Genomic DNA, 9,450 nt, shown 5'->3' on the forward strand with positions numbered 1-9,450 from the left:
TTTTGAATTCCAGAGTTTCCAATGAGAATTCCTAGGTAGGAGTGTATGGGGCAATTAGGATGAAGCCTTCCTCCCTCTTAACCCCATAGGTGTTAAGACTGTGCTTAGGGAACAGATTATGTTGTTTCAGTATCACAATGGGAGCCAAGTGCTACTCTACTTTGACACCAATGATTTGGAAGAAAAAGAAATTGGATACCTTGAATGTGGATATGATAAGGTCTTCAGAAGCCCAGAATTATTAGAAATGTTTAGAATTGAAATGACAAGTCCTTTTAACTTGTAAACAAATATCAGTCTCCATAACTAATGGAAGCAAAAAAAAAAAAAAAAATGGAGTCCACTTGTATTCTTGTTGTGACATGGAAATAGTTCTGAGGCCCCAAAGGGAGATGACCACTGAGGGTTTAGGCCAGGCATGATTGGTCCTTTTCTTGCTCTGACCTCACAAGGAGCCATTGTGAGGAATCTTCAAACAGCGGGTATATAAGAAAGTGGCCAGGGCTGGGTTTTTGTCCACAAGTACAGGAAGCTCTTGGTGGTGACCTGTCGGACTCCCAGATAGTTAGTGCTTTTGGTGGTTGGTGGTTGGTATTCGGTGGTTGGTGGTTGGTGGTTGGTGGTTGGTGCTGTGGTCTTTGGCTTTTGGTTTTTTGATTTGGGTTTGTTGTTTTGCTTTGTTTTGGTTTTTGGTTTTGCTTTGTTGTTTTGGCTTGTTATTTTTTTTTAAGGTAGCATCCTTAGTTGGTGTTCCTGCTTAGGATGTTTAGCCAGAGTAGTGAGAGTAGTGAGAGTAGAGTAGCAGCACTGCAGGTGCCAGGCTCCTGCAGCGTGGCAGCCTTCATGGAGCACTATGAGTTCCTGAAGGTCATCGGGCGTGGTGGGTATGGCCAGGTGAGCCTAGCCCTCCATCGCCTCTCAGGGGCACAGGTGGCAGTGAAAGCCCTGGCACTGGAAGTGGAGAACATTCCGGCCTTCAACGAGCCCAAGATCATGATGAGTCTGGAGCACCCCAACGTGGTCCAGCTGTTTCACGTGATTGGCACCGAGAGCACCATCTACATGGTGATGGAGCACGTAGGTGGGGGACGACTGCTTGATCACATCACACGTGGCATGCAGGTGGAGGAGGTCCGGAGGGTTTTCAGGCAGATCGTGGGGGCCGTGGGCTACCTCCATGACAAGGGCATCGTGCACCGAGACCTCAAGCCAGAGAACATCATGCTGGATACCAGAGGCCAAGTCAAGCTGATCGACTTTGGTGCCGCCACGTGGTTCAGCGCTGGGGAGAAGCTGAGGCGGGTCTGGGGCACACTCCCATACCTTGCCCCTGAAGGTGTCTTGCGGCAAGAGTATGAGGGACCCCCGATGGACGTCTGGAGCCTGGGGGTCATCTTGTATTTTATGTTGACACGGAGCCTCCCATTTGACTCCACCTCCTCTGAGGACCTGCTGACGCGGATCACTCACGCCAGGTACCATGTCCCTGACTCAGTGCCTGTGGGAGCCCGAAGGCTCATCCACAGCATACTGACCGTGAAGCCCCCGAAGCGGCCCACAGTCAAGCAAATCTCTCGGCACCCATGGCTGAAGCAGGGTGGGGAGCGTGTACCCCAACAGTGTAGTGAGGCTCTTCCCAAACACCCAGACCCCCAAATAATGGCGCTCCTGGTTGACCATGGTCTCGATCCATACCAAACCTGGCTATCTCTGGCCAAGAGAAAGTTTGATGCGGGGATGGCCAACTACTTGATTCTGCAGCACCAGAAGAGCCAGGGGGGAGAGCGCATGTACCCAGCGAAGCCTGTGCCTCGCAGGCTTCGGCTTTCCTCTTGTCCTGCCGGCCTTTCCCGGGGCCCTGTGCTCCCCACGAGGAGCACGAGTGAGCCTGCCCTTGGAGCCTTGCCCTTGCCCCATAAGCACCAGCTGCCTGAGGAAGCCAAACAGCCAGGGCAGGTGGGCATCAGAAGGGCCAGCCTGCCTGCTCCTCCTCTGGACTTGCAGCCTGCTGAGGCCCCGCCTCCTGACGAAGCCTCCCAGTCCAGCTCGCTCTCCTACTTGCCCAACCGCTGGAAGCGCCTGGTCAGGTTAGTAGAGACAGTCCGCAGCAGTTCCGCCCAAGATGTATCCCCAGAGCAACCCCGAGAACCCAGGAAGAGCTGGACCAGGAGGATCGCTAACTGTGTCCGAAGACTGTGCTGTTGCATGCCACGTGTCCGTGTCCGCAATAGAGTGTTTCCAAGGGTTCGCAGGAAAAGTGAGCCAGAGCCGGATCAGGAGACCTTTTCTGGCTCCGAGTTCGAAGTGGAGAGCTGAGCCACACAGGACCAGTGGCCAGCCTGCGATTCCTCTGCCCCCACCTGCCGAAGACACCAGAGACTCTCCTGCCTGGGACTCTTCACCCTGCCCTGCCCCCTTTCCCTTCTCCCGTTCTTCGGACATGTTTCTTGATACATTGATTTTTGGACAAATTGTATAATAAAATTTTTATTGCGAAATTTTTGAAAAATGCTCTGATTCAAATGAGGGTCTGCTCTCCAAGAAAAGAGGGTCCTCAGGGTGGGTCAGGTCCCACCAGCCATCATCTCCCAGGCCTGGACCACTGTGCCTCCCTCTACAGTGTAGACTCCCTTGCCCTTAGAATAGATGAGGACTCACTTGTCTTGAGCCAGTGTAGAACATTCACTTGCTTTCACCTAGTACAGACTGGCTTCTGTTGATCCAGTGTGCATGGAGTCTCTCCCATTGAGCCATTGTAGACATGACCTTTAGCTGGTGACCATGGTGACGAGGAATACCTCCAAGAAGGCATGGAAGACCTCAGTGTTCCAGGGCATCTTCATGATACTGTGTGTAGGGAAGGTAGGGAAGGAAGAGTTGGCCAGCACAGCAGTGGCTGGGTGCCTCAGAACCTGCCATGCAGCCGCCTCACTCAAAATTGTCATGACTGTTGCTATGGGACAGAGTACTCAGGATTTCAGGACTGGAGGGTCAGTTCATCCTATGGATGCAATTATCCATTAAGGCAAGGTGCACCCACAAGGATTTACTTACCTTTGGATTCTATTCCTAGGCTTGTCAAAGGTCACAGCCTGGGTACCTTGTTTCTCTGACATGTCCATTGGTCTGGCACCAGGAGCTACACTGACACCAGCTTCCGGCTCTTGCCCTTTGTGGTCAGAAATGTATACTATGTGAAACTGTCATCTTTGTGTAGTGGTCTGTAACCAAGAGGTCTGTCACCTCCTTGGTTACATTTCTAATTTTCATAATTTGTTTGAAGTTATGGAACATCTTTGCAGCAGATTCATTATTGGAGTAAAGGAAATTGACTCTTCTACGTGTGTTGATCTTCTATCCTGCTAATTTGGTAATATCTTTCTCTTACCTAATTAGTTTGGATACAGTTAATGGTCTATGTTGAATCATAGTGGTGAGGGGAGAATGGACATGTTTTCCTTATTCTTGGTTTTAGAGCAAATGTTTTCAGTTTTTCTCCATTCAGAATGATCTTGGCCCTTGGTTTGTCATATACAGACTTTAAGATGTTGAGGGAAGTTCCTTCTGTCCTTAGTTTCTCTTGTTATAAAAATGAATGGGTAGTGGCCTTTGGCAAATGCATCTTCATATCTATCAATGTAATCCTGTGATTCTTGTTCTGAATTCTAATTATGTGGTTTGTTACATTGATTTCTGCATGTCTTCAACTGATTAATTTTCTTCTCTGTGACCTTGATGTGTAACATTATTAGATTATTTTTTTCTCTATGACCTTGAGTTGTAACATTAGTTAGCTCTATGGTATTTTTGGTATATTATATATTTTTTAAAAAAAAGTTAACAATAATCTGTGACAGTGTGAAGAGAACTTAAATTTTTAGCAATGGGTTTCTATATTTTTTAAAAACATTATATAAGTTGTCTTCACTCTGTCACATAGATTTTTGTTATATCTCTATTCTGATTTCTTTCTAAGGTTTCTTTTCTACAATTCATTTCTCTTGTGAATGTGTAGCATTTAATGTTGAATTGTAGGTGCTGGAATTCCTTTATTATTCCTTTATTATATTTCATCAATTATTAACTATGCAAGGAGGACTCTGTCTTTATTTGTGTTTCCTAACATTGACTATTCATATTAGGAACTTCCCTAAACATCTTAAAGCCTATATATGACAAACCAAAGGCCAACATTATTCTGAACAGAGAAAAACTGATAACATTTCCTCTAAAACAGATGTGATTACAAAGTGAATTGCTTTGTCAATGAATGAAATATTTTATTGATGTTTTTAAGATCCATTTAATTCATTGTTTTTGAAATATTTTTAGTTCTAAATAATCTTTATGTCTAGATGACATATATAATGGTTAGAGAGTTTTGTTTAAATCCCCCAGTAATTTTGATCTATTTCCTTCTTTATATTGATAAGAGTTTGCTTTCTGTATGCAGAAGCACAGTTGTTTGGAGCATAAATATTTATTATCAGTATATCTTGTTGCTGGATTTTCCCCTCGCCAGTTTGAAGAAATCTTCTTTGTCTCCTCTAATTAATTTTGACTTGAAGTCTACTTTGACATTAGAGGAGCTACCCCTGCTTCCTTGCTTTTTCCATTTTCATGCATATCTCTGTCTCTGAGTGTTTTGTAGGCAACATGTTGCTTTGTATTGTTTTTTTTTAATGCAAACTGCTAATATGAGTTTTGCTTTCATTATTATTATAGAAAGATGATTTTTATTTCCTGCCATTTCAATTTATTTCTAATGCTAAATTCAAACTTGGTTATCCTTTAATGGGACTATTCTATTGTATTCATCTCTTTTATTTTTATGTATTTTCTCTGCATGAAATATTCCATCAAGGACATTTGGCAGTGCAGACTACCTGGTTACAAATTATTTTGGTTTCTGCTTATTGTGAAGGATCTAATCCTGTTTGGAAGCTGTTTTATTCCAAGACTTAGCATGTATCTTTCCATGCTCTCCTATCTTTTAGCGTCTATGTTGAGATATCAGTTGAAATCCAAATGGGTTTACCTCTGAATGTGACCTGATGTATTTTTTTGTGTGGCATTTTCTATTAGGCACTTTTCTATATATTTTTCTATTAGGCATTTTCATTATAATGTATCTTGGAGAGAATGATTTTTGCTCGCGCCTATTTGAAATTCTATATGCGTCTTGAGTGTGGATTTCATCTTGTTCCTATGATTTAAAAATTTTTCTCATACTCATTGAGAAGATTGTGTATTTCTTTAGTTCACATTTCAGGAGTCTTCAACCACAATGATTCTTAAGTTTGTTACCTGCAAACTGTCTCTGATTTCTGGAACATTCTGCCAATGGTCTCTTTGCATCTTTATTTTGACTCTATTTTCAAAATTATGTACTTTTTTGTTTAGACCACACTGAAAATCTATTTTCAAAGTGGTTTAATCTATTGGTAACATTTTGCAACTGAATTCTAAATCCAGTTGTTTATTTAGTTTAAATTATCCAATTGAAAAGAATTAAAACTATACTTGTTGTGTTCTTTCATCACAAAGGACTCAAACAAAAAATAGTAAAACTTTGGAAAATAAGCACACTTCCATGTAACCTATGGATCAAGGAAGTCTAAAGGTGGACTAAGTGAAAGATCATTGGGTCATTAGGCAGGAGGAATTTACAAGAGCATACCCGTCAAGGATATGTACTTCAGGACAAGCCCACAAAGTTGTATGATTGCATGGATTGATGTGGAAATATCACATGACAAAATTCAATACCAATGGAAAAAATTCTGAGAAAAGTAGGATTAGAGAGTGTTATGGGTTAAATTATGCCTTCCAAAGCAATTGTTGAGGTTCTAATCCCACACCTACCAATCACGGCTCCCCTTAACAAATGACTGAATTATGATGTAACTACCAAAGATGGTGTCATAAAGGAGTAGGTCAAGCTCTTGGTTCTGTATGACAGAGCGGGCAGGCTGCTCATTCAAGGGCACTTTTGACCATATTTTTTATGACAGCAGAGCACATTACAATTTTTATTACATATATAGAGCACAATTTTTCATATATCTCCTTGTTTACAAAGTATATTCACGCCAATTCCTGTCTTCATGTATTTTGGATAGTAATGCTTACCACATTCCACAATTATTAATTACCTTATGGTTACCTCATAGCCCCCCCCTTCCCCTCCTACACCCTCTGCCCTATCTAGAGTTCATCATGTCTCCCATGCTCCCGATTGTTATAATGAGGGAAAGCTGAGTAACACAGTACCTCCATATTTTTTAAAGTCCTTTGCTTCCTAACTTGGTAAGAACATTTTTCATGTATTGAATAATGATCTATATTGATCTTTAAAATTATTAATGTCCAATTTCCCTTTTGATCTCTATGTCTTTAGCTATATGTTATATACTAAGGATATAGAAATTTGATTCATTTACATTTATGCAGGAGGACTGGATATCCTATTTCATCAATATAATTGAGAGATCCGATTTTAAAATTGACAACAACAAAGCATCAGGAGAATGCTTCCTCAAATCCTGACTAATGGTAGGAGTGTGTGCATTGGTACTCACTAATCAATCCAGTAGGTAAATATAATTGCACTTTTTTCATTTGTCCATTAGTTATGCAATTCATCAGCCATTTTTTTTCCTAAATGAGAGAGCTCAAACTTTCTGAAGTTTCTTTCCCTTTTCTTCCTTGAGTTGTCCAGACATGGTATGCACTTACTTGCTCTTCATTGAGGGCTTCCAGTCATATTTTCAATAGCAAAGTGAAGCAAGAGAACTGGAATGTTTCTTCAGAACCACTGGCATTTCTTAATCATGAAGTCACAACAATAATTTTAAACATCAATCCTCTATAACTTAGCAATACTTGCCCAGTTCAGATGATGCAGAGATTATTTTGGATCCTGCTGAGATCCAAGATTTTGGCTTATTTATTGGATCTCATATCCCAAAGTACGGCCACATGCCAGGCAGATGGAGCTGCAGAAGGCTGCAAATTTGGTTTCATGCCTGGGTCAAGACAAGCCCTCCTGATATGGTTTATGTTAGACCCAGATCACAAGGCCAGGTGTTCTCTACTATTGTGGTGAATTCATTCCTTTTCGGAGACTTTTCATGCTAGAAAATTTGCTGTGACCTTATTAGTTCATTCCCACTGTTTCTCTAAGTTTGCAAACATGGGGTGAAAGGCACTGGATATTGTGATCTTTCCCTTTCAGAATGCACTCAGCTCCTTAGACTACCCTAAGTTTGACTCTCTAGGAGACACAAAAGCCTTTTATAAGGCAAATAAAGGCTTCTACAATGTGAATTTTTCAAAACAAGGTGTTTCTGATTCTGATTTGAGAAGAAGAAAGCTTCCGTGTTGACTTTTGGCAGCTTATTTTACTAAAAAATAAGCAGCAGCATTGCTTCTTATTGATCACTCTGATAATAATGATATAAGCAAAATTGCAAAGACATTTTTGTTTTTAAACTCAGAGCTGGTTAGTATAAATTCTGGTGATGACTTTATTCTTTTTATTGCTGAGTAATATTCCCTTGTGTATATATGCCACATTTTTTATGCATCCATCTATTGAAGGGCATCTAGGTTGCTTACACATTTTAGCTATTGTGATAATCATATATTTCTGTCTAATCTATTGTCCATCTGTCCCTCTGTCTTTAGAGCTAAATATCTCCATCACCCTAAATCCTTGACGTGGACATTTTGCAGATGCCGGAACTTTCTGCTGGTTTTGGAGTTTGTAGTTTCTTAAATAATAAGTTGTTATTCTTACTTTTTCCCTCCATTTTATTCATCTCCCTGTCAGACCAAAGTAGAGAATACAAAACAACAACTGAGTGAACAAGTGAAGAGCTGACAATGACACTTGGTGCCCAATACCCGCTAAACTGTGATCACTGTGAGCAGCTGGCAGAAGCCCTAGCAGTTGCTGTAGTTTATGAAAACCAATGCCAGTTTAGTTGTGCTCTGTATCTTTTTTCCCATAGGCAGCCAGAACCTTGATCTTTCTCTACAACAGATAAATGAAACAAATAATATGACTGAATTTCAAGTGTTCCTTTGGATCTACACCTATAATTCATCATCTGCTTGTATCAAAGGCAGTCCATTTTTGTTGTTGTTGTTGTTGTTGAATGAAGTGTTTCTTGTTTCCTTCATACAGTTCAGGTTTGCATAGATTCCCAAGACAGGGTGACTCTTGACCTACAAATGCTTATATGTGGTGCTCTCATTCCTGATATCCTCTTAAAGGTTTTAATTGCTGAGACAAGTTTCTTTTTCTTAAAGTTTGCTACTTGGTATTTTTTCCAAATATGTGTGTGCTAACCATTAGAACTTTATTCTATTCCAGAAACACTTTTACACTTTACAGGGTGAAAAGATGCATAGGGATGAACTCTATAATGCCTTAGCATGCTATAAGTTGTTGGACTTTTAAGAGTTTGGTTCTCTGGAAAATGGTGTAAGTTTTTAAACCATCGTCTTAGTTCAAATAATTAAGTTAAATTCTTCAGAGAGATGGTCCACACCTCACCACTAAGGGCAGGTTAGGAGAACAGTTGCTGGGGATGCTGATTCAGCCACCAGAGATGGTGCTTTATGACATCAGTGGAAATGAAAATTAAGTCATCATTTAACAGATAATTGGCCTTTCAAGGTCAGGAATGTGTAGATATTTCAATGTTCTAATCAGAGCTCTTATCCCAAACTTATATTTGGGGAAGCCTCCTCTACTGGACAAGATCTAGAAGTTCAGTAGTTCAGCATGGAAAGCATCCTCCTGATTTGCTTCCCATGAAGCCTTTTGCCCCTGGATTCCCTTGCTTCCATTAACATGGTTTCCCTCACACTGACTCACTCCATTTTCAAAATCTCTACAGTTTCTTTCATGGTTGCCTCTGGAGCCATCCTCGGCACGCCTTCCTTGTCAGGTTGCCTTGCTGCTACAGTTGTCAACTCACTATTTGTGAATAAAGATCCCTTACAATTACTAATGTTAGATTTTCTTTTCACTTATAAGCTCAATGTTTATATTTTATAGTTTAGCCTTCGAAAATTTCCATTCTGTGTAATTAAATGGATATGTGCAAACATTTTCCTCTGTTTTTTCTTTATTACAATATTATTTGTTATACACAATGATTGACAATGCAATTCAGTTCATATTACACATACACAGCACAATTTTTCAAGTCACTACTTGTACAAAAGTATTTTCACACCATTGTTGTCTTTACACATGTACTTAGGGTAATGATGTCTAACTCATTCCACTGTCTTTCCTACTCCCTTCCCCATTCCCCCTCCCCTTTGCCCTATCTAAAGTTCCTCCCTTCCTCCCATGCTCTCCCAATCCATCACCATTTTGAGTCAGCACCCTCAAATCAAAGAAAACATTTGGCCTTTGGTTTTTTTTTGGCA

The 9,450-nt window shown here is 40.8% G+C and overlaps 1 protein-coding gene across 1 annotated transcript; it reads left to right on the top strand.

The window, feature by feature from the left end:
• Positions 1-762: 762 nt before the first annotated feature.
• Positions 763-2,316, top strand: LOC144365126 (sperm motility kinase 2B-like). The gene has a single exon (XM_078015937.1). It carries the CDS (start codon positions 763-765, stop codon positions 2,314-2,316), a length of 1,554 nt encoding a protein of 517 aa, XP_077872063.1.
• The last annotated feature ends 7,134 nt before the right edge of the window (positions 2,317-9,450 follow it).

The sequence above is a fragment of the Ictidomys tridecemlineatus genome, chromosome 6 (genome assembly GCF_052094955.1).
Source record: "Ictidomys tridecemlineatus isolate mIctTri1 chromosome 6, mIctTri1.hap1, whole genome shotgun sequence".
Lineage (NCBI taxonomy): Eukaryota > Metazoa > Chordata > Mammalia > Rodentia > Sciuridae > Ictidomys > Ictidomys tridecemlineatus.

Excerpts from the sequence above, each read along its gene's own strand:
- LOC144365126 (XM_078015937.1), top strand. The coding sequence starts at position 763 with ATGTTTAGCCAGAGTAGTGAGAGTAGTGAGAGTAGAGTAGCAGCACTG.